This window comes from Diaphorina citri, unplaced genomic scaffold (genome assembly GCF_000475195.1).
Source record: "Diaphorina citri unplaced genomic scaffold, Diaci psyllid genome assembly version 1.1 scaffold1372, whole genome shotgun sequence".
Taxonomy (NCBI): Eukaryota; Metazoa; Arthropoda; class Insecta; order Hemiptera; family Psyllidae; genus Diaphorina; species Diaphorina citri.
Genome location: NW_007378798.1, coordinates 38,934 through 63,169, shown reverse-complemented (window position 1 = coordinate 63,169; position 24,236 = coordinate 38,934). Strand labels below are relative to the sequence as shown.

The following is a 24,236-nucleotide window of genomic DNA, read 5'->3' as shown; positions in this document are numbered from 1 at the left end:
TAATTTTCTACAAGGTAGGTTTGGCTAGGTACCTACTACCTACTAACTTCAAGTCTTCGTAGGTAAGATTTTTTATTTTCTATTACCCTTATTTTTAATATGGCATGATTGTTTTATTACCTACCGTTAACACTAGAACTCTAGAAACCAGAAAATTTGTGACCCTTTGAATTTGAAATATTTGCAATCGAAGTAAAAGAACAATATTGTCGATGATGGGTATCGAATCCGGGTCTTTCTGCATAGCAAGCAAGCACGTTGCCAGAGAACATGGTACATTAAAAAGCGCCTTGAAATTAATGGAGAATTTCAGGTTATGCAACATGTTCTTCATTTAAGGGAAAATCCGTACCGTAAGGTAATTTCGTAGGCACTGCATATGTACGGTATTTCCGGCTTTGAACATCTGGCATCTGGCAAATGGCTAATCTTCCGAAAACAAAATTTTTGGGATTTGGATTTCAAATTTTAAAAAAACCTAAAGAAAAAAGGATTTTCCGGCGATTACAGAACTTGATTACTTGTCCATAGGTATTACTGGCTTTCCCGTTTCGTACTACAGGAAATAAGGAAATATTGGTATGTAAATCATTCATATTTGTTTGAAAGCCCACCGAAAATCAAGTGGGTCATGTTACTCGAATACCTACCATGTTGAAAACTAACCTTTTGAACTGTAGAGTGATCCTGTATCGTACAATTAAGAGGAAGAAACATATCGAGGAGTAATATCCCTACTGTGCTCCGGTGTATATCTGGTAATGGGAACTCTTCCATAAGAAATTTCACGTTCCCACTCTCTAAGAGGAAGAAACATATCGAGGAGTAATATCCCTACTGTGCTCCGGTGTATATCTGGTAATGGGAACTCTTCCATAAGAAATTTCACGTCCCCACTCTCTGTAACTCGGTGCTCTAATAGATGGAGTTCTTTTAAAAGATTTTGTTGGACTTTCATATAAGCTCTTAGGATATACAGGTCTGGCTATTCTGAAAGACGATGCCCTGGGTATAGGTCGGCTATAAATATCATCCATAGGTCTAGGAATGTCATCCATTGGATTTTGAATATCATCTCTGAAATTATCACCAAACATTTCATCCTCAATAAAATCTGAATGATAATTCGAAGAATAGGTTGGGTATAGGATATACAGGTCTGGCTATTCTGAAAGACGATGCCCTGGGTATAGGTCGGCTATAAATATCATCCATAGGTCTAGGAATGTCATCTATTGGATTTTGAATATCATCTCTGAAATTATCACCAAACATTTCATCGTCAATAAAATCTGAATGATAATTCGAAGAATAGGTTGGGTGATTTGATGTCAGGGCTGGTGCACTTCTCAAATATTCAAAACTGTTTGGAAGTCTGGAGAGACTTCTACTCCTTACAACTGAAGTTTGGCGTTGGAAATGTATTGGGGTCATTTCCCTTTCTTCGACTTGGGTGGCTCTATTCATAGAATTGGAACGTGATCGTAGGGGAACATCAGTGTCAAAAAATAATAATCTGTTAAATTCCATGTCACGTGATGTGGCCATTTCATCTTTCATTCTTCTAATCATCTCTAGTTCATCAAGTTTTTGATTTTTCTACAAATCATTTCTGTGTCAGTTTATGAAATTGGTGTTCTAAAAAATCCAACATGTCAGGTTATGGGAACGAAGAAACCTCCTCTGATAGGAATGTAGAAATATGGAAAATCAAGAAACTCATCAAAAGTTTGGAAATGGCAAGAGGGTAAGTACATGTAATTACATGAAGAGAAAACTTCAAACCATTTAATAAACTTGTGATGTAACCTTGCTTATTTCCTTGAATGGGGTACCTAGGTATGTTCAAGCTGTTTGTTTGATGGTTTCCTTTTATTCTATTTAATTGAATTCTGCAGTATGCTCATAATTACATTTGCTCAAATTTAAACTTCAAGAGCCTTAACTTTGTTTACCTATCTGTTCATCCTACTTTAGTAATTTCCAATGTTATAACCACATACCTAACTCACAATAATTTTTGAGTTAATTCCTAGAAACATTGGTACTTATCCTTTGATATTTTATTTTGTCCCACATATAATTGAATTCTGCAGTATGCTCATAATTACATTTGCTCAAATTTAAACTTCAAGAGCCTTAACTTTGTTTACCTATCTGTTCATCCTCCTTTAGTAATTTCCAATGTTATAACCACATAACTCACAATAATTTTTGAGTTAATTCCTAGAAACATTGGTACTTACCTATCTTTTGATATTTTATTTTGTCCCACATACTGCTTGCATAGGGACTTTTCAGTCCTATGCAAGCAGTATAAATAAGTACTATTAGAAGATCAGACGACTATCTCTAATAATGAAAATATTGGCGTTAAATTTGAATTTTGATGAATGGAGAGAATTTTTTTCTGGTAGAGGAAAGGTTTGACCTTTTTTTTCCTCGAACTTCATTCGAGAAAGGTCAGCTGTTAAACTGATACCTATATGTCAGTGGATATGGATAACTGATATATCCCTATGGATATGGATAACCCCTTTGTAAAGGTTTAGATGTTAGATCCCACGCAAGTCAACACGAACACCAGAATGTCCCCCCTGGAAATATTTGCAATCGAAATTAAATATTTTTGTCGGCTCTGGGAATCAAAACCTTGACCTGCTGATTGAAAATCAAGCACACATTGTTACCTTCTCGTCTAACCTAAGTACATGCTCCAAAAACTTTAAATAAATAATTGAAAATTTAAATCTACAATGGATTCCTACTCCTCTTCTTATAAGACAAGTCTGCCTAATAGCTACATATACTCAGCAACTCAGCTATACCTATAGCGACATAATATATAGGTTTATATCACTGTGTTCTATCTACCTACAGCGATTCTACATAGATGTTTTTCCGCCAAGGTTTTGTGAAGAGCTTGGAGAGGTAAATCCTAGACCAGCACTATTGACTATAATGATAGCTAGCTGGAGGTACCAACTCCCAATTTTACATGGCTTAACCCTTGATGTGCTGTGTGGTCACTGGAGTTGCGATTAGCTTATTTTTTCATTAACCCGTATTGTGTCGTGTGCTTCATTGAAGCTCTTTCGCTGTCTCAGGTCCTAATATTTTAATCTGTTTAGAGGTGCGTGTATGCTTTTGAGAGCAGGTTGAGGGGTAACTCTTTCTAGTTATCAGATTTTCTACCACCTCCCCTTTTTCACTTAGAATTCATCCACTCTTCTTCCAAAGGATCTGTTGGGAATAAAGTTCGCCCCGGGCGGGAATCGAACTCGCGACCTACCGCTTACAAGGTAGTGAAGGTAGGCGCGATCCCCTTCAAGTTAACTAGGCTGGCTGATTACTGAAATAAAAATAAGAATACCTACGTATTTGTAGGTATTAGGTACCGACCATTGTGAAATCTCAAGCTGTGTCCAGTCCACATATAGTTGACGGCCGTCAATCGATGTCGACGGAAACCGTACACTACCTCGACAACATTGATTCACCTCGTCGATGGACTATCGATCGACGCGGTCGACTCTGTGTGGATACAGCTTAGCTATCATAGGTACCTACGAACAGACAGAATAGAATAGAATACACCTTGTTTATCCTGCTCGAATTAGACAAAAGTCCCTTTACCCCAACAGTCTAACCAAGGTATCTTGTATTTTATGGGTTTGCTGTGCCCCCTCCTATCGCGGGCACCTATGCCAGGGTTAAGTTGATTCGGTTAACCAATATCATTAATCACAGGGGCTATCAACCTGTACCATCATTAATATTTTGCATATGGGAGAGAGAGACTTGCCTGTCATTCTGCCTGATCACGAATCAGACACTGTGGGGACTTGGGGACAGCCAAGATCAAGGTCGAGAGGTCTTCAGCGGGGGTCTACAGTACACGAAATAATAGATAGGTATCTCAGCTATACATCCTACATATGTAGATAGTGCCCAAGTGCATACCTTAGGTTTGAACCTAGATACCTTGCAGAAAAATACAATGATAGACATTGTAATTTTCTACAAGGTAGGTTTGGCTAGGTACCTACTACCTACTAACTTCAAGTCTTCGTAGGTAAGATTTTTTACTTTCTATCACCCTTTTTAATATGCATGATTGTTTTATTACCGTTAACACTAGAACTCTAGAAACCAGAAAATTTGTGACCCTTTGAATTTGAAATATTTGCAATCGAAGTAAAAGAACAATATTGTCGATGATGGGTATCGAATCCGGGTCTTTCTGCATGGCAAGCAAGAACGTTGCCAGAGAACATGTTACATTAAAAAGCGCCTTGAAATTAATGGAGAATTTCAGGTTATGCAACATGTTCTTCATTTGACGGAAAATCCGTACCGTAGGGTAATTTTCGTAGGCACTGCATATGTACGGTATTTCCGGCTTTGAACATCTGGCATCTGGCAAATGGCTAATCTTCCGAAAACAAAATTTTTGGGATTTGGATTTCAAATTTTAAAAAAACCTAAAGAAAAAAGGATTTTCCGGCGATTACAGAACTTGATTACTTGTCCATAGGTATTACTGGCTTTCCCGTTTCGTACTACAGGAAATAAGGAAATATTGGTATGTAAATCATTCATATTTGTTTGAAAGCCCACCGAAAATCAAGTGGGTCATGTTACTCGAATACCTACCATGTTGAAAACTAACCTTTTGAACTGTAGAGTGATCCTGTATCGTACAATTAGGCCGGGAACTATACTTTCGTGTTGAAATTAATGATAATCCTGAGCTCCTGAGCATGCTAAGATACCATACTGCCTTCTGACAAGACAAGATTTGGCATAGGTCCTTCTAAAGGTATGTCTCCAGGGTGTACTACTACTATCGGTGTTAATACTCAACTGTTTCTTCTCTTTCCAGTGATGACAGAATCTGATGTCAAGAAACCACTGCCCAATGGTCCTCAAGAAGGTGTAAACTACCCGATATCAGTGTTGTACTGTGGAAATTGTTCATTGCCAGTAGAATATTGTGAATACCACCCAGAATATGAAAAGTGTAAAGTATGGCTTGAGAAAAATCTACCAGAAGAATTTGAAAAATTGGTAAAGTTATCGGGAGATGGGGGTGATGAAGATGCTACAGAAGAAAAGAAGAGGCAAAAGAGAGGAGGTAAAGGTATAGTAAAGGCTAGGAAAAAAGAAGAGGTACCAAAACAAGTATGTGTTTCTCGAGCGCCTAGAGGAAAAAAGAAATCAGTCACTGTAGTCACAGGTCTCGGCAAAAGAGAGGAGGTAAAGGTATAGTAAAGGCTAGGAAAAAAGAAGAGGTACCAAAACAAGTATGTGTTTCTCGAGCGCCCAGAGGGAAAAAGAAATCAGTCACTGTAGTCACAGGTCTTAGCTCATTTGATATTGACTTGAAAGTGGCATCTAAATTTTTTGGCACACGGTTTGCTTGTGGTTCCTCTGTAACGGGTGACGATGAAATTGTCATCCAGGGTGATGTGAAAGATGACTTGTTTGATGTGATTCCAGAAAAGTGGCCTGAGATTGATGAAGATTTCATTGAAGATCTGGGTGACTTGAAAAGGTAATTTCAAGTGAATTACCATTGGTTGTTTATTTATTGAATAATACCTTTCAGAAAGTAAGCATCCTGAAAAAGTGTCATACCTACAACTTCAGAGATCTGTCTTGAGTCAGTACAATAACTTTAATGAATCAAATTTAGCCCTACTTACAACATAGGCAAATTATGTTTTACCTACACATATTATTATTTCATGGGTTCAGCCTAATGGCACACTGCTCTTAACCATGAGGTCTTGTTTTACACATGGTTTTATTGTATTAGGTGACATAATAATAAAGGTGCACAACATGTTTTTTGTATATTTTATTACATAATGTATTGTTTATTAAAATAATATTGTTCATTTGTTTACTCATCAAACTTCTTTTTCATTACCCAGGTATTACTGAATATATTGTACCCATGTACCTATTTACACTTTTTTTTTTATCATCAACTCTTTGATTGTTCTGTCCTGTTGTGCTGTTGACTTTTCTTTATCGGTCTCTATTATCCTTGGTGTTCCTTACTGTGGAAACTCTTAATTATTTTCACCAAGATTTTGTATTATGTAACTTAATCCTGAAAGTCCATTGAGATTACCTATCTATGTATTTATGGCATAAAATAATGATCCAACAAAGTTAGTGATATACTTTTCATTTATTTAAGCAAAAATAGAGAACTAAGATGTAAACAAAAATGTATAGTTTCACAAACCACTTAGGTGTACCCAGATGAACAAACCAATAGGTGTGCTATAAGAACTGCTTTTACCTACCTTCCTATGTATTTTTAAAAACAAGAAGTGTAAAAGGTGCCCCTTCTAAAGAATAGAAACATAAATTTTAGGTTTTCCAAGTCAAATCTGTTTCTCACTTGGAGAGAACATACTCTATTTCCTCTTTGGTTTGAGTCACTCAACTCATGGTTTATTCAGCATCAAGTTTGATTATTATTGTTGTTGTGTTTGTAATTCTTGCTGGGGTTGTGCTTGTTCTTGCTGCTCACCCTGCTGATAGGAAGTGTTATCATACTCTACATACTCTCCTTGCTGACTTGGATCATATTGAGCATAGGCTGGATCATTAGGATCATAGTGGAGATTTGGATCATACTGCATATTTGGATCATTAGGGTCATAGTTGAGATTGGAATTGTTTGGGTCATACTGCATATTGGGGTCATATTCTTGAGATTGAGGGTATAGATTAGGGTCATACTGGTCGTATTGTTGACTTGGATCGTAATGTATGTTGGGATCATATGTTTGGTTTGGGTCATATTGCAGATTTGGATCATATTGTTGATTTGGGTCATATTGTTGATTTGGGTCATATTGTTGATTCGGGTCATACTGTTGGTTTGGATCATACTGTTGATTTGGATCATACTGTTGATTTAGGTCATAGGTTTGTCCTTGTAAGTAATCTTGATTTTCAGTAGGTTGCTGATCAGCATTTTGTATACTTGCCATGCTTTTGTTGATTTCTTCCTCCTCGCTGTTATTCTGTTGAATCTTTCCTTTGTTTGTGTCTGTATCAACACTATCACGTTTAGAAATTTCTTTTAGACTGGGCTTCACTGAATTTTCATGTTCAACTTTTCCCTCCTTATCTGGTTTTGCCTCAGATTTAACATCTTTTTCTTTTGAACTTTTTGCTGTCACCTTTTCTTTTGTTTTACTTTCTTCACTTTTTTGTCTCGACGTTTTAACATCTTTTGCTTTTTTGAGCAGTTTTTGATTGATTAGTTTTTGTTTTTCGCCTAATTTGGTCTTAGAATCTTGTTTTTCTTTCAAAGTTTTGGTTTTTTCTTGGACTACTTCTTTTTTAGTGTTATTTTTAATAGAAACTTCATCTTTTGTTGCTGCTGATTCGGGCTTCTTTTGATCAGAAACTGGTATAGTTTCTTGTTTCTTCACATTTTCTTCCATTGTGACTGTCTCAGTTTTAAATGTTTCATCCTCGGAAGGTCTACTAGTATCCAAAGTAGCCTTACTCTCTATATCTTGCAACGTTGGTTCTTGGATCTTCTCTTCTGTATTTTCAACTCGGATTTCCTCATTTTTCGGGGGAACAATGGAATATTCAGGTTTTTGCTCGTACGTTTCTTTTGGGCCCTCAGCGAATGTTTCTTGTTCATAGCTTTGGTTACTTTCATATGGTTGATTTGGATCGTATTGCTCTGTTTGGTCATACTGCTGAGTGTTGTATTGTTCAGTTGGATCATATTGATTATATTGTTGATTTGGATCATAAGACTGGTTTGGATCGTAGGCTTGGTTAGGGTCGTACTGCTCGTTTTGATTATATGGTTGCTCAGGGTTATACTGTTGAGTTGGATCGTATTGATTAGGATCATACCCATATTCTTGATTAGAGTCTGGTGCATAGCTGTGCTGGAGATTCTCAGCTTCCTTAGTATGTTCTGTGTAGTTTGTTTCATTTGTATATTGAGTAGAGTCGTATTGATCGTACTGCTCGTTTTGATTATATGGTTGCTCAGGGTTATACTGTTGAGTTGGATCGTATTGATTCGGATCATACCCATATTCTTGATTAGAGTCTGGTGCATAGCTCTGCTGGAGATTCTCAGCTTCTTTAGTATGTTCTGTGTAGTTTGTTTCATTTGTATATTGAGTAGAGTCGTATTGATTATTCTGTTGATAAAGTATGTCCTGAGCGCTATATTGGTCAGGTGTATATGGATTAACATATTGATCACTCGCCGCGGGATCCTGTTGGGGTGTAGTAACCTCGTCACTTCTAGTTTCCAAACTGCTCTGTCGAGATGATAGTCTACTTCTGCGTCCATTTTCTTGTTTTCCAGTTTCATTGTATTGCTTTCCAATGTCGTCTAATGTTTTCCCAGTTTCACCGAGATATTTAGTGAGGATATCATCTGTGTTATCAGTCATTGGAAATTCTTTGTTATCAGCTTCGCTAAATGTTACTTTTTTATCGCTAAGCTTTACGTCCATACTTTTCTCAGTACTTTGTTATCAGCTTCGCTAAATGTTACTTTTTTATCGCCAAGCTTTACGTCCATACTTTTCTCAGTGTCCACCATGTTTATCTGATTCCTAGACTCTTTTGAATTTTCTCTAGAAATGTTTGGCGTTCGATCTGCTTTCTCAACATGTCTATGATTGTTTATCAACTCCCGAAGGTCTTCTGTTTTTGTTGTGTCTGAAGTATTTTTAACTTCTTCTTTAACATGCAATGAACTCAGAGGAGACACCTCCTTTACTTTATCTATAGAATCTTTTTCTTTTGAATTTGTCTCGGCCTCAAAGGAAAGTATTTCTTCTGCGTATTTCTCATTATCAATATCTCTGCTTGGTAAGTCAAGCTCTCCCCGTGAAGAGGTTATATCATCACCATCAAATTCTTGGACATTTCTCTGGTATTTTGTATATTTCCTAGGGGAATACAATAATTCCTTGCTCTCTGTTTTTTGCAATGGGTATCTTGAGTACTTTTTAGGGGAATATAAAGACTCTTTGCTGTCCGTTTTTTGCAAATAGTTGTAATATCTGGAACTTGAAATTTCAGGTCTTTCATAACTTGGTTGATGTCTTGAAAATAAACTGAGGCTCCTGGGAGAGGGAGGCAACTGTTCAATACGACTTCTAGGTGTGTAAACACTTTGACTTCGTGGCATGACATCTCTGTAAGGTCGTCTCACTGGATATTCTGCATCATATCTGTCGAACTCGTGATCTAAATTATTGAATTTACTGAAGCGTTGTGCTCTGAACTCTCGTACTTCCTCATATCTCGGAGAGGAAGAAACATATCGAGGAGTAATATCCCTACTGTGCTCCGGTGTATATCTGGTAATGGGAACTCTTCCATAAGAAATTTCACGTTCCCACTCTCTATAACTCGGTGCTCTAATGGATGGAGTTCTTTTAAAAGATTTTGTTGGACTTTCATATAAGCTCTTAGGATATACAGGTCTGGCTATTCTGAAAGACGATGCCCTGGGTATAGGTCGGCTATAAATATCATCCATAGGTCTAGGAATGTCATCCATTGGATTTTGAATATCATCTCTGAAATTATCACCAAACATTTCATCGTCAATAAAATCTGAATGATAATTCGAAGAATAGGTTGGGTGATTTGATGTCAGGGCTGGTGCACTTCTCAAATATTCAAAACTGTTTGGAAGTCTGGAGAGACTTCTACTCCTTACAACTGAAGTTTGGCGTTGGAAATGTATTGGGGTCATTTCCCTTTCTTCGACTTGGGTGGCTCTATTCATAGAATTGGAACGTAATCGTAGGGGAACATCAGTGTCAAATAATAATCTGTTAAATTCCATGTCACGTGATGTGGTCACGGGGTACCTGGATCTCGTGTTCCTGAGTCTCTCTGATGTTCTGTCAGGTGGGTAGATGGGTGTGTTGAAAAGCTTATTACTTGGATTCACGTTGGTCAAATCATTTTCACTTTGTCGTTTCAACTGTTCGGATTCTTTGTAAAGCTTGAGTAACGTTTTCAAATCATTAGTTTCTGTCTTGGAGATCATTTCCTTCAGTTTTGGTATCATGTCTGGTTTTGCTATTGATTTGGTAGGTGAGGTGGTGTAGATCGTATTGGTAAGCACTGGTGAAGACTCTCTTAGACTAACAGATGTGGTTACTACACTTGGGCTAGAATATTCATAGGGATCGTATTTCTTGTTTCTCTTTTGAGTTTTAATTTGAGTCAACCGCTCAAAAGCTTCAGGCGGAGGTAACTGTGAACGTCTCTTCACAAAAGAAAACGAAGCTAGAGGGTTCGATGGGAAAGATTCGCTTCTAGTGAGCAGAGGTTGAGAAGGAAACGATCGGTAGTCTTCTGATTTGATTTGGGGACAGGCTCTCTCCAGCAGAGATTCATAATGTGCCTGCAAAAAATCAAATGAAAAGTGATTTACGTTTGAATGACAATTCTTGTTTATTTCCCCAAGTGAAAATGCCCCATCGTAAATAAACAATAACCGGAACCTCTTACCCTCAATGATCTCATGCGTTCTGTCTTGGATGCCACTATGGCTACTCTGCCCTCTATTTGATCCAAACATCTCAGGACTTGGTCATTTCTTCTGCATCGCATCTCATCTCGCTTCAACACTTCCATGTATGTGTCCAGCATGGCTTCTGAAATAACACGTGTATTTTAGGATCAGGGCTTTCCGGAAAAAAAAAATGAAAATGAAAATTTTCTTTACTCTGCCCTCTATTTGATCCAAACATCTCAGGACTTGGTCATTTCTTCTGCATCGCATCTCATCTCGCTTCAACACTTCCATGTATCTGTCCAGCATGGCTTCTGAAATAACACGTGTATTTTAGGATCAGGGCTTTTCGCAAAAAAAATATGAAAATTTTCTCAACCCTTTGTAATCAACCTCCGCTTATTGGGCCATCAGAAATCACGGGACTGATCTTTCGAAATATAGGGAAATATACACAAAACGAGACCCTCCTCTTTGATTCTCCAGTAGGTGACTTTTCCTAACGCCATAAAGGGCAAGGGTTGATTGAATTCAACTAATTCGAGTTCAATTATGTTCAATAGACCTCCCTTTCAGCCAGGGCAAGGGTTGATTGAATTCGACTAATTCGATTTCAATTATGTTCAATAGACCTCCCTTTCAGCCTTGTACTAATGCGTAGCTACTTAGGGTTGATTGAATTCGACTAATTCGATTTCAATTATGTTCAATAGACCTCCCTTTCAGCCTTGTACTAATGCGTAGCTACTATAAATGTTATTTTGTTGTGTCTTACCTTTGGTCAAATCTCAGGTTGGAAGTGTGAAATCCATGTAAATGTTTGCATTTTATAAGAGTACATTATATGGGTACCTGCAACAAAAATGGACAAAAAGCTGCAACCGCTTTCTTTTCTTAAATGTTTGCATTTTATAAGAGTACATTATATGGGTACCTGCAACAAAAATGGACAAAAAGCTGCAACCGCTTTCTTTTCTTTTTTTACAAAATTAAATTGAACATGTTCCTCAAAATTACTTAATACTGATGGATTTTAATAAAAGAAGTGCAATATTTAAATTCCAAACATATTGATGAGAAAAATCCGGTATAGAAGAACTTGAGTTTTTAGAGAACTAAACAAACTTACAGCTCTAGGTTTGTAACACTCAAGTCTTGATTACTGAAGAACGATTCCCAAACTAGAGATATGGTAAAAGTTAGGGTAAAATAATACTCAAATAAGCATCATTCAATAGGATAAGGAAAGTCGTGTGATGTTCACACCAGAATTTTTTACATAAAGCTAAATCAAAATTTTGAAGGTGTACCTTCAAAATCAAGCCCCCCCAAAAATTTAGGCAAGAACCGCCTATGTCTCTAGAATCCTATTGGTTTAAACCAGAGGTATTAGCCTGGTGTCTGCCAAGGTCACTCGAGGTCTCTGACATTTTCAGTGGGCAGCCAGGCAGCCACACGAGAATTTTGCACAGTTTGTTACCACTGTGAGATTCTGTGTACTAGAGATGGGTAAAGAGGAAAAAAGAACCTACCTCGGTGGTGTAGTGGTCAAGACGCTCGCCTGGTAAACACGAGGGCGTGGGTTCGATCCCAGCCTGGGTATGGAACCCATAGGTCTATAAACCACATGTCAAAGTTAACAAGTTAACATTAATAGTTCTTCCTTGATAGATAACGGCTAATTAGAGAGCCAAGCGTCCAAACCAAATGGACATGGGTACTTGAATTTTTAACAAATAACTTCCGGTCGGTAAGTAGGTACCTACATAGGTAGGCTATTGGGTATACAATTTGTTATGATATGAAATATGGTCAGTAAAATCGATTATGTTAGGCAAAATTTCTTTGCATAAGCCAGTAAAACCTGATAAGCAGTAACGGATTTTATTAATGCAGTAGGAAGTCGGAAATTTTTTGCAAGTAGCATCCATTGTAGAAAAAGCTCAAAGTTCTCGCATATGTAAGTGCGAGAGAAATTTCTTAATGCAGTAGGAAGTCGGAAATTTTTTGCAAGTAGCATCCATTGTAGAAAAAGCTCAAAGTTCTCGCATAAGTGCGAGAGAAATTTCCCCTACCTCAACTTTGGTATTCTATTATATGTTTGGACACAACTTAAGACCCGTATAAGAACTGCTTTTTATCGTTCTAGTTGTAGGCGCCATGTTGGTTTCTTGGGAATAATTAATACATTCGATATTCATTAGTACCTATGTAGGTGTAACATACATATTACATAAGAATGTTCCTACATACCTATGTACAATTGTACATACATGTGTATATATTTGCTGCATCTTAATGCAGTAGGAAGTCGGAAATTTTTTGCAAGTAGCATCCATTGTAGAAAAAGCTCAAAGTTCTCGCATAAGTGCGAGAGAAATTTTCCCTACCTCAACTTTGACTTGAGCTCCTCCTCTTTCTAATATTTTTACTGTGCTGATAAAGTTAGGTACTTAAGGTGGGCGTTCGGGTTGGGACCTTGCTTCTCGACAGTCTGGGAAGTTTGGAAACACCTTTAATCGGTGAAACTTTCTCCAGTCTTCGACGTCTATTGACCAATGAATAATGAAAAGATATTTGTTAAATTGTATATTTTTATTTGACTACTCTATTCTTGTATACCTTGTGTCGTTTTGGTTGTCTTGCATATGACTGGCTTGGATTCTGGATTCTTGTTATCCCACAGGAGAACACCATTCAGCTCCTGTACTCTGGTAGGACCTATACCAAGCGCTATAAACTCCTCACCCTTATTAGTAGGTGCAGATCGATATCTATCTTGTACCTACCCTTGACTGGTTATTCCTGGTAGGTAAGTACCTAGGTAGTATCTTTTCCCAGATTTTCAATAAACAAACAACTTTCACTCATGACATTGTGCCAGTTTAGATTCCATTTATTTTATTAGGTTAACAATGTCAAACTTGATTTCTATTTAGCACTTAAGTACATGTTTAGCAATGCACTTACCTATCTACATAGGTTACCTACATACTCATTACCTACAGGTAGGTAGATACTTTCAATTTTTCCCCAGGTGTTTCTTTTACAGCAGCACAAAAAGCTTGTGTTTGTTTCTTGAAAGCTTTTGATTGTTGTTTCTGTTGTTCCAGACCTCTTGATTGTATTAAATTTGTTGTTCAAAAGCTATAGGTACTGCTTAATTGTATTTCTTTTTCCATAGCTTTTGATTGTATCTTTTGTTTCAGAGCTTTTGCCTACTTCTGTTGTTTCAGAGCCTTTGGTTACAGCAGCACGCGGTTATGAGTCTGTGTTCTCGACAGGTGTTGGCGTGAAGGAAGCTGCAGTCCGCGTAGTTGCACTGAGGAGGCAGATCATCCGCGTCTGAAAATAGGTACGAGAGCATTAGTATCCTAAGGCCGGTCACTCACTATCAGGTAGACCTGACAGGTACTGCTGAAAAGGTCCGCCTGTCAGGTCTACCTGATACCTGATGAGTACATACACTATTAGGTAGACTGATCCAAGATTTGTACGAAATCAAAACTGCCAATAATATAGGCCGGAGGCCGGGTACCTATAGCTTCGTTTTTAACTCTTGACGTTTTTTTTTTATTTTTAGAGGTTTGATAGAGGTCTTATCGTCCCGAAAAGGAGGGGATAATAAAGACAGGATAGGAGAAAGCCAGCCGTTCCGAGAACGAACATTATCCGTTCAGGATAAAATCCTCCCGGGCGGAAACCTCCGGCCTAACGCCCACAAGGTAGACGCGCTACCAACCAAGCTAACTAGGCTGGCAGAACTTTTCTTACCTGAATCACTGAGGCAGCAGCAAGCATCGTGGAGTAGCTTATCACTACAGTAGCTATACACCGAAGAGTCACATAGGGGACAGTTGAGTCGTTTAGCATCGCCTTGGGCCGTAGGGCCGCGTGCTGATTCATGGAGAGGCCGGCCCTTCTTGTTTCTCACTGGAACTGCGGCCACTGGTGGCCTTTGGAATTCTTCATCCTCGTCATCTTCTTCGAAATCGTTTTCCGATTCTAAAACGAATAGAAAGGATCATAGACAATGTCATTTGCTTTTTTTTTTTTTTAAGGACATGAAATGGAGAAAAGGACATGACAGACACATTTTAGATAGGAGAAAGTGTATATAACAGCGGAACGGAGGTCTTATCGCCCCGAAATCGAATGTAAACTGTTGACTTGTATTTTTCGTTCGATTGATACTTTACCGAGTTTATGACAATCAATAGACACCCCTTAAGGAGATTTAACTAAAAATATGAAAAACAGTTACGGTTCTCTTTTGCATGAGGCATTTCGTGATGTTTTAAATCGATGTGTTAAGGCGGTCTTCTTGATCCCTTGTGTGCCGCGTCCATTTTACTTTATGACTATTGCAAAATCGATGTGAAATACATCCCCAATTTTTCGACCGTCTGTCTAGCTTAAAGTTTAAACTTACCTGCCATGGATAGCGATACGAACACCAGGCACACTCCAAACATCAGAATTACAATCCGGCTTGACGGCATGGTCGAATCTCACTAGGACAACAGTGTTGACTGGTGACTAAATCGGTTCAAACGTTACTCTTGACTAGTTTTTCGTGTCCAATTAGTTTTTATGCATTGTCCTATCTGTAAGAATTGGTTTTTCCTGGGATATCTTAACTCTTAATTCTAGAACCAAACAAAAACAATGCAAGTAGGTGGGTGGGATAATCCAAGCTGTGACTAGACACAGAGTGTTTGCAAAATACTTTGACCAAGTAACTGTCCCAATTAACAAATCTCATCACAGTAGATAGGTAAAATAATTAAAAAAAAAAAGAAGTAAAATACAAAAAACTCCGAATTCAATGTCTGATTTTTGCCAGCCTAGTTAAACGTTACTCTTGACTAGTTTTTCGTGTCCAATTAGTTTTTATGCATTGTCCTATCTGTAAGAATTGGTTTTTCCTGGGATATCTTAGGTCCTAATTCTAGAACCAAACAAAAACAATGCAAGTAGGTGGGTGGGATAATCCAAGCTGTGACTAGACACAGAGTGTTGGCAAAATACTTAGACCAAGTAACTGTCCCAATTAACGAATCTCATCAATAGATAGGTAAAATAATTTAAAAAAAAGAAGTAGGTAAAATACAAAAAACTCTGAATTCAATGTCTGATTTTTGCCAGCCTAGTTTTGGAAGTTAGCGCGTTTGTCTTGTAAGCGCTAGGTCCAAGGCTCGATTCCCGCCGGAGGCCAACATTATCCCAAACAGATAATGTTCGTTTTCGAACCCGTACCTGAGCGCTTAAGCTGTGTTCACACGTAGTCGACAGCTGTCGATCGAGAAGGTGAATGTTGTCCATGTCCAGGCAGTGTGGACGGTTTCAGTCGACATCGATCGACGAGGTGAATCTATGATGTCGAGGCAGTTTGTACGGTTTCAGTCATCGATCGACGGCCGTCGACTATGTTACAGTTACGCCCTTTTTCAGAAGTCTGCACTCTGCATTTTTAAATAGCAAGTTTTGTTCTGAATACGACTGTGAAAGAATCATCTTTCTATCTTTTTTTCTACGAGAAGTTATGACCAACTTTGTGAACCCTATAACACTGTGTTCATTTGAAAATAAAAAATGTAAACGCGATTATCACGAAATTATGTTTTTGCAATTATGCCCGTCTTCCAGATCACGCCTCAATTAGTTACCTTTTTATTTTACCGCCCGCACACTATCAACAGTATACCAAGTCAAAAATAGTGCAATAATGACTTCAACAAGATCAGCATGATGATATTCGGTATTCAGCACAAATAAAACTCCGTGAAAAATTATACTTGCAAGGTTGGATCTAAAATCCGGCAAGTTCTAAGAAGCATCAGAGCTAAAATTATGAAAAGAATATGAACACACAAAACAACACAACTAATAATAAACACACTGACAGACTAGACTAGATAAAATGAGAATTGAATAAAAACGTAAATTTAAAGAAAGTAAAAAGCTACTAAACAAACAAAACTATATTAGAAACTTAAATCAAACTCTCTGCTAAAATTAAACTCAACAGTATACCAAGTCAAAAATAGTGCAATAATGACTTCAACAAGATCAGCATGATGATATTCGGTATTCAGCACAAATAAAACTCTGTGAAAAATTATACTTGCAAGGTTGGATCTAGAATCCGGTAAGTTCTAAGAAGCATCAGAGCTAAAATTATGAAAAGAATATGAACACACAAAACAACACAACTAATAAACACACTGACTGAGACTAGACTAGATAAAATGAGAATTGAATAAAAACGTAAATTTAAAGAAAGTAAAAAACTACTAAACAAACAAAACTATATTAGAAACTTAAATCAAACTCTCTGATAAAATTAAATAGAAACATGGTTCACATTCTCCAGAAATAATTAAATTTAGAAACAAAAAGATTTGAAAATAAAGTGAAAACTAATTCTATTACTGGAAACATAGCAAACTGAAAGAGGTACAAAGTATAACGTTACTTATTACTTATTAGTGTAAATGTAAATGCCAATAAGGCATAATCTCATAAACAACTAAACTATATCAAGATATCAGAAAAATAATAAATACAAATAAAAAATAAGAAACATGGTTCACATTCTCCAGAAATAATTAAATTTAGAAACAAAAAGATTTGAAAATAAAGTGAAAACTAATTCTATTACTGGAAGGAAACATAGCAAACTGAAAGAGGTACAAAGTATAACGTTACTTATTAGTGTAAATGTAAATGCCAATAAGGCATAATCTCATAAACAACTAAACTATATCAAGATATCAGAACTTAAGTGACATTCCCTAGTGATGTATGTGCAACCAAAAGAAATTGTACCAATGGTTTTATTTTCTCTACAACATACCTTGGAGAGAAAAAATATATAGTGATATCGGGAAAGTCGATATCTAATAATCATCAAGATCAAAGTCGTCTAGTGGCTCATCAGCTTGCAAAGATTGAAAATCGACTTTATAGCGAAGAATTCCTTTAATTTTATGTTATAGTAGATATAAGTAATGCGCAGCGTGTAAAAACATAAAGAGACAGACATGTTTGATTATCAAGAAAAGACAAGAAAATGTTAGTAAAAAGAATTCTATTAAGCTAGGGACCACACTTTCGAGATTAAACTCAACCCAATTGAATTAACCAATAAGAATTCCGAATTTTAGACATGGGATTAAAATTACCCTTTCGGACTAGTTAATCCTTTGGTTTAAAGTTTAGATTAAAAGTGCGGGCCCGGATACTAACTAATTTTAATTTCATCAACTGAATTATTTAGGTCGCTGCTGGGATTCGAACCACAGTGTCCCCAATCCATTAGCCAAATGAAAACTGAGACTGATAAAAGCGGGTTATAATTCCTGTGTAAGGAAGAGTTATGCACAGTGTCCCCAATCCATTAGCCAAATGAAAACTGAGACTGATAAAAGCGGGTTATAATTCCTGTGTAAGGAAGAGTTATGTTAGTAAACAGATTAACACGAAACAGAATTTCGAGGTTTTTGGGCATTTTCAACTCAACTTTTCTCCCACTTCCCATCAACTTTAAGCAAATTTTATTTGATATTCCTAGTTGGACGTGAAAATAGATGCGAAATACGAAATAGAATTTCGAGGTTTTTGGGCATTTTCAACTCAACTTTTCTCCCACTTCCCATCAACTTTAAGCAAATTTCATTTGATATTATATCAAGCGTGCCGGGAGGCGCGCGAACGTCAAGAGTTCGAAGCGCCGCCCGGCCTATATTAACACGAAACAGAATTTCGAGGTTTTTGGGCATTTTCAACTCAACTTTTCTCCCACTTCCCATCAACTTTAAGCAAATTTCATTTGATATTCCTGGTCGGACGTGAAAATAGATGCGAAATCACCAAAACCCGAACTTTCTACCCAGCCTAAACCCCGAACTTTCTACGATTTGTTTAACCGGTTTTCTGATAGGCTCAAAAATCTTGAAAATCGCGAATTTTTTTTTCTTTTCTTTTATTTTCACCCAATTCAATTAACCAAGTCTACATTTCGTTCTACAAATGGTGGGAAGATGATTTAGGTGTCTCCGGAAAGGTCTCGCCGTGAACCTCTCTCTCAGGAAAAGGGGCCTCACGGGAACCCCAAAGGTCCGATCGAACTCGACATAAGGTGCATTTTCCTTGCGTGAAACTTTCGGAACCAAAACCGACTGCGATGGCGTTCCATCTTGCATTTCCTACGGTTTTAGTGCAGGCGCCATTTCCGATTCCAAAAGGGAAACGATTTCGACAATTTCACGAAAGGAAAAAACACCTAGACCTATAAGTATACACATACTCGTACGAGTAAGTAGGTACCACAACGCCCAACATACTTATTTCAACGTACGTGCTACCAACTCATTTCCTACGGTTTTAGTGCAGGCGCCATTTCCGATTCCAAAAGGGAAACGATTTCGACAATTTCACGAAAGGAAAAAACACCTAGAGTCTAGACCTATAAGTATACACATACGCATACTCGTACGAGTAAGTAGGTACCACAACGCCCAACATACTTATTTCAACGTACGTGCTACCAAATCCTTGCGTGAAACTTTCGGAACCAAAACCGACTGCGATGGCGTTCCATCTTGCATTTCCTACGGTTTAGTGCAGGCGCCATTTCCGATTCCAAAAGGGAAACAATTTCGACAATTTCACGAAAGGAAAAAAAAACCTAGACCTATAAGCTATAAGTATACACATGCTCGTACGAGTAAGTAGGTACCACAACGCCCAACATATTTATTTCAACGTACGTGCTACCAACCGTTTCAAAACGGGAGGAAACTTTGTGCAACATATACAACTTTGTCAACTATCGCATTATGTCTTTCACTTGTTTACCTACTAAAAAAAATCGTACTCTAGAATCCTATTGGTTTAAACCAGAGGTATTAGCCTGGTGTCTGCCAAGGTCACTCGAGGTCTCTGACATTTTCAGTGTATGTTAGTATTAGTAGGCCCAATGATATTACTATTAAGCTACATAAACTTCTACAGTTGTGAACACGTCATGGAGTGCGTGAAAAAACAAGATCGCGCGTAGGGAGGCCCATTGTTGAAGTTCGCCCCGCTTAAGCGGCCCTGGGCCTACTCTCTGTAGGCTGGTTGGACCCATTAGTGTGAGATTCTGTGTACTAGAGATGGGTAAAGAGGAAAAAAGAACCTACCTCGGTGGTGTAGTGGTCAAGACGCTCGCCTGGTAAACAATAATAGGGTGTGGGTTCGATCCCAGCCTGGGTATGGAACCCATAGGTCTGTAAACCACATGTCAAAGTTAACATTAATAGTCCTTCCTTGATAGATAACCGCTAATTAGAGAGCCAAGCGTCCAAACCAAATGGACATGGGTACTTGAATTTTTAACAAATAACTTCCGGTTGGTAAGTACCTACACCCAATCCATTAGCCAAATGAAAACTGAGACTGATAAAAGCGGGTTATAATTCCTGTGTAAGGAAGAGTTATGTTAGTAGGCCCAATGGTATTACTATTAAGCTACATAAACTTCTACAGTTGTGAACACGTCAGGGAGTGCGTGAAAAAACAAGATCGCGCGTAGGGAGGCCCATTGTTGAAGTTCGCCTCGCTTCAGCGGCCCTGGGCCTACTCTCTGAAGGCTGGTTGGACACATTAGGCCAGCCACTCACTATTAGGTAGACCTGACAGGTCTATCTGATACCTGATGAGCACACACAAGTAGACCTGACAGGTAGCTTACCTTTGCTGATAGTTATTTGCTTCTGTCTCCTAGAGTTGAAAACAATAAGGTGGAGATTATACCTTTCTCAAAATGTTCGCTGAGTCTCCTCCTAGCACAAAAACTTTATGAAACTTGACAACTTCCTTACCTTTGCTGATAGTTATTTGCTTCTGTCTCCTAGAGTTGAAAACAATAAGGTGGAGATTATACCTTTCTCAAAATGTTCGCTGAATCTCCTCCTAGCACAAAAACTTTATGAAACTTGACAACACCAAGTTCAAATCACACCAGCTTGTGAGAACTATCACATTTGAATTTTAAATATTTTCTAATTTCACATCTTGGGAGAAGAAAGTGACTTCCTCAATACAAAACTAGTTTGAACATTGTGAGTTGAATAACTGAGAATAGTTTATCGTATTTTTTATAACTAGTAGCTCAGGGCAGTGTAGAGTTCTCTCAGGCTTAAATATTTTCTAATTTCACATCTTGGGAGAAGAAAGTGACTTCCTCAATACAAAACTAGTTTCAACATTGTGAGTTGAATAACTGAATAGTTTATCGTATTTTTTATAACTAGTAGCTCAGGGCAGTGTAGAGCTCTCTCAGGAAAAGGGGCCTCACGGGAACCCCAAAGGTCCGATCGAACTCGACATAAGGTGCATTTTCCTTGCGTGAAACTTTCGGAACCAAAACCGACTGCGATGGCGTTCCATCTTGCATTTCCTACGGTTTTAGTGAAAAAAGTACCTAAACTAGAGATTACCTAGAACCTAGAAGTGATCATATTCCTAAAAAAAAAAAAAAAATGTCCCTATGAGAATATATCCCAAGTTAAAAACACGAATTAAATTCTAACATCACTAAAACTAAAACCGTAGATACAGTGATAAAGAGCAGTCAATGAGGAAAAAATCAAGAAAATTTTTTTTTTGTAAAATCATCAAATTTTATATTGTAAGTTCACAAAACCTCATTATTAAGTTTAATGCCTAATAAAGTTGATATTATTCATACATTTAAATTAACAGAGATGATTTACTTGAATTATTTTCATTGTAGAATGTAGAACATATGGAATAATGCTGTTAGCCGTTAGGTCACTTTATGAAATCACGACTTATACGATTAATACCTGTTTATGGATACCTATGGAACAAAGGGAACTTTTTTGCACAGATCAGCATTGAGAGGTACTTTAGTAATATGAAAATTTACATCTCATTTCCCTCGAGGATTTCTCCAACTATAAACGAGAAATAAAGTAATGAAAATAATTTGGTCTATCTGAGGTCCTAGAAAACCCAGTGAAAATCGAAAACAACACATCTCTGGTTTTTCGAAGGCAGTGAAGGTACAGCTGATGAAGGCTGTACAAGAGATGTGTTCTATTTTCGAAGGCAGTGAAGGTACAGCTGATGAAGGCTGTACAAGAGATGTGTTCTATTATTATGCTTTCTGGACACGGAAATATAATGTATATAAGATGCTTTACAATTAAATTGGATGACGAATGTGACCTACAAAATCTCCTTCCCGATTGTAGTCTGGGACATGGCACACGTATCCGAAAATTCTTATTGGTCAGGGAATAATGTCAGGTACCTATTCTACAAAGGATGGATTTAACGTTGAGCTTTATGATATCAAAAATTCTATGACATAAAGTACAAACTGGACAAGTGTGTGTTAGCATCTACTCCAAAACAAACAAGATGTGAAAATCGGAAAACCGAGTTTTGTCCTTTCCCTACGATGAAACCTCAAACCACTTGAGAACCAAAATCATGGGAAAAATTTGCGGGATGTAAATGGAAGCAGGGAAGAAAATATTCGGGTATTTGCCCTTCATTTCCACTTCAAAGTCATACATTTTTCGTCAATTTTTATTTGATAAGCCTGTAAAATTTACCTGTGAGAAACCACTTGAGAACCAAAATCATGGGAAAAATTTGCGGGATATAAATGGAAGCAGGGAAGAAAATATTCGGGTATTTGCCCTTCATTTTAATTTCGAAGTCATACATTTTTCGTCAATTTTCATTTGATAAGCCTGTAAAATTTACCTGTGAGTATTATTGACGTTTTTTCCTAGGTATAGACCGACCACTCACGTTACAATCCATCTAACAGATTCAACGTAATGAATTGAGATATATCGCAACGTATGCCAATGACTGACCAGCTTACGTCTCAGATCAGTTTTGTACACAAGTTGTGATGTATCTGTACAGTTTAATATATCAGATAGATCGGGAGTGACCGGCTGATCCAAGTGTTTTTTCACATTCAAGTTGCAGAAAGCTTCATTTATCTAGGGTAGCCAGATTGGGGATTTTTTGATTACTTCATCTGGCAACCCTGCAGTTATCATTAGCTTCTCAACACAATGATTGTAAACACCGGAACTGACATCCATGTTTTAACAAACACAGTGGAGTAACTCTTCTATGCAAATAAATATCTCTAGGCTGATAAATAAAATTTACACAATAAATCTCAAACTTTCAACATTTGGAGGGTTAACCTGATTAATAAAAAAAAAAAAAAAAAAAAGGAATGATAATAATAAAACAATAGTACCTAGGTGACTATGAAAGTAACCTAGGAGACTATAATATGACCTTTTTTTCAGGAGAAGGTCATTGGAATTACAAAAAATATTTTCATTGACTAATTTAGTCGCGAATTCTCCCATTTTAATACTCCTTATTCCACTTTCGCTGATTCTACACACCTGTAACCTATAACCTAAGCATCTTTTTGCTCTTTACGTCTTTAGATCTACTCACAAAATTCCGTTGGTCCTCATTTTTCCTGCTCTATGACTTTGAAACATCACCCAAGTGAGCGCAACCGATCTATTCTCTTCCCCTTTCTAACCATTTCTTTCCCTCGTTTTTTCTCTCTTCCTCTCTCTCACCCTTCTCTTCTTTTTCCTCTCTCTCTCTTTCCTCCTCCTCTTTTCTCTCCTTTCCTTCCACTTACGCTCTCTCTTCATCCGTCTCCATTTCTCCCTTTGTATTTTCCCAGTTTAGCTCTCTGTCTTTTCTCTCTATTTCTCTCTCTCCCTCTCTCTCTCTCTCCCTCTCTCTCTCTCTCTCTCTCTCTCTCTCTCTCTCTCTCTCTCTCTCTCTCCAGTTTACCATTTTCTTTTCTTGTTGTTTACTCTTCGATGAATAACGACTTTTCAATCCTTGCAGACCGTGAAGCGCTCTGAAATAAATTGGTTGAAATTATTTTTGAATCCGAGGTGTAGTTATGTAAGACGGATGGAAGATATACCTCAGACATCGGGCCTCTGCGAAACTGAAAGTTGGGCCTCCCAAGACCACAAGCTTAGGGTTGTGCTGCACTTCGATAGGGGTTTATACTTTTCTTACTTCGGATGAATAAACGAGGGAGGCGGGCTTTCGAATCCGAACCATAGTCAGAACTAAGATGTGTGAGAATTATTTTTGAATGCGAGGTGAGACGCGTGAAGAACGCCCTCAGACACCCTGCTCGACCATTCGAACGAGGACTCCCCAGAAAACAACTAGGTTTCTTAAGGCTTCAATTAATATTCGTTTAAATTTTACATATCAGAGTTAACTAAAGAAAGTAATTGAAGAAGAAGAAAAAGAGCTGATAAGTTAAGGAAAAAACCTCCTTTCAAGTTAAAGTAGGTATAAAAGCATCAAAAGATTAGACAGGTAAGGATAGTATGGGTAAATAAGAAATGATAAACAAACACAATGAAGATGAGTGAGGAATGTTGTCCAATAGACAATCAGAATACCGACAAATACCTGAGCACACATCAAAAGTGGGTGGTCCACGGTATCTTTTATCTTTTCGGCACATTCGAGAATCAGATTGCATTAAGGGGCATTACCTTTGTATGTGCTAATTTCGAAGATTAAGGGGCAGTGCATGCGCGTTTGTGCCTTGACTTTATTGTTTATTGTACTAAATTATTGTACT

The 24,236-nt window shown here is 37.6% G+C and overlaps 3 protein-coding genes and 2 long non-coding RNA genes across 8 annotated transcripts; 2 read left to right on the top strand and 3 right to left on the bottom strand.

Annotated features, from left to right (window-relative positions):
* The first annotated feature begins 414 nt into the window (after positions 1–414).
* LOC103515568 (density-regulated protein homolog) lies at positions 415–5,894 on the top strand. 4 transcript variants are annotated; one of them, XM_008480508.3, is made up of 3 exons: positions 415–579; positions 4,886–5,239; positions 5,362–5,894. In XM_008480508.3, the coding sequence occupies exons 2-3, from the start codon at positions 4,888–4,890 to the stop codon at positions 5,559–5,561; spliced, it is 552 nt and encodes a 183-aa protein (XP_008478730.1). In that variant the 5' UTR covers positions 415–579; positions 4,886–4,887; the 3' UTR covers positions 5,562–5,894. The 4 variants fall into 4 exon arrangements, with proteins under 4 accessions (XP_008478730.1, XP_008478729.1, XP_008478731.1 ...); XM_008480507.3 differs by lacking the exon at positions 415–579 and adding an exon at positions 4,419–4,585 and having other exon boundaries at positions 4,886–5,134; positions 5,257–5,891; XM_008480509.3 differs by lacking the exon at positions 415–579 and adding an exon at positions 4,419–4,585 and having other exon boundaries at positions 4,886–5,137; positions 5,260–5,891.
* A 600-nt stretch (positions 5,895–6,494) lies between these two features.
* Positions 6,495–11,402, bottom strand: LOC103515570. Its single transcript, XM_008480511.2, has 5 exons — positions 11,325–11,402; positions 10,546–10,691; positions 8,559–10,438; positions 7,226–8,490; positions 6,495–7,156 (listed from the first exon to the last, which is right to left on the bottom strand). Exons 2-5 carry the CDS (start codon positions 10,684–10,686, stop codon positions 6,495–6,497), a joined length of 3,948 nt encoding a protein of 1,315 aa, XP_008478733.2. The 5' UTR covers positions 10,687–10,691; positions 11,325–11,402.
* Positions 11,403–13,747: 2,345 nt separating this feature from the next.
* LOC103515567 lies at positions 13,748–20,407 on the bottom strand. The gene is made up of 4 exons (XM_008480505.3): positions 20,289–20,407; positions 14,982–15,198; positions 14,324–14,554; positions 13,748–13,894 (listed from the first exon to the last, which is right to left on the bottom strand). Exons 2-4 carry the CDS (start codon positions 15,049–15,051, stop codon positions 13,782–13,784), a joined length of 414 nt encoding a protein of 137 aa, XP_008478727.1. The 5' UTR covers positions 15,052–15,198; positions 20,289–20,407; the 3' UTR covers positions 13,748–13,781.
* Positions 20,408–21,185: 778 nt separating this feature from the next.
* LOC113470068 lies at positions 21,186–21,994 on the top strand. The gene is made up of 2 exons (XR_003393264.1): positions 21,186–21,624; positions 21,680–21,994. It is a non-coding gene; the product is annotated as an uncharacterized LOC113470068 (long non-coding RNA).
* On the bottom strand, positions 21,785–22,790 carry LOC108253203. The gene is made up of 2 exons (XR_001809684.2): positions 22,337–22,790; positions 21,785–22,182 (listed from the first exon to the last, which is right to left on the bottom strand). It is a non-coding gene; the product is annotated as an uncharacterized LOC108253203 (long non-coding RNA).
* Between the last annotated feature and the right edge of the window lie 1,446 nt (positions 22,791–24,236).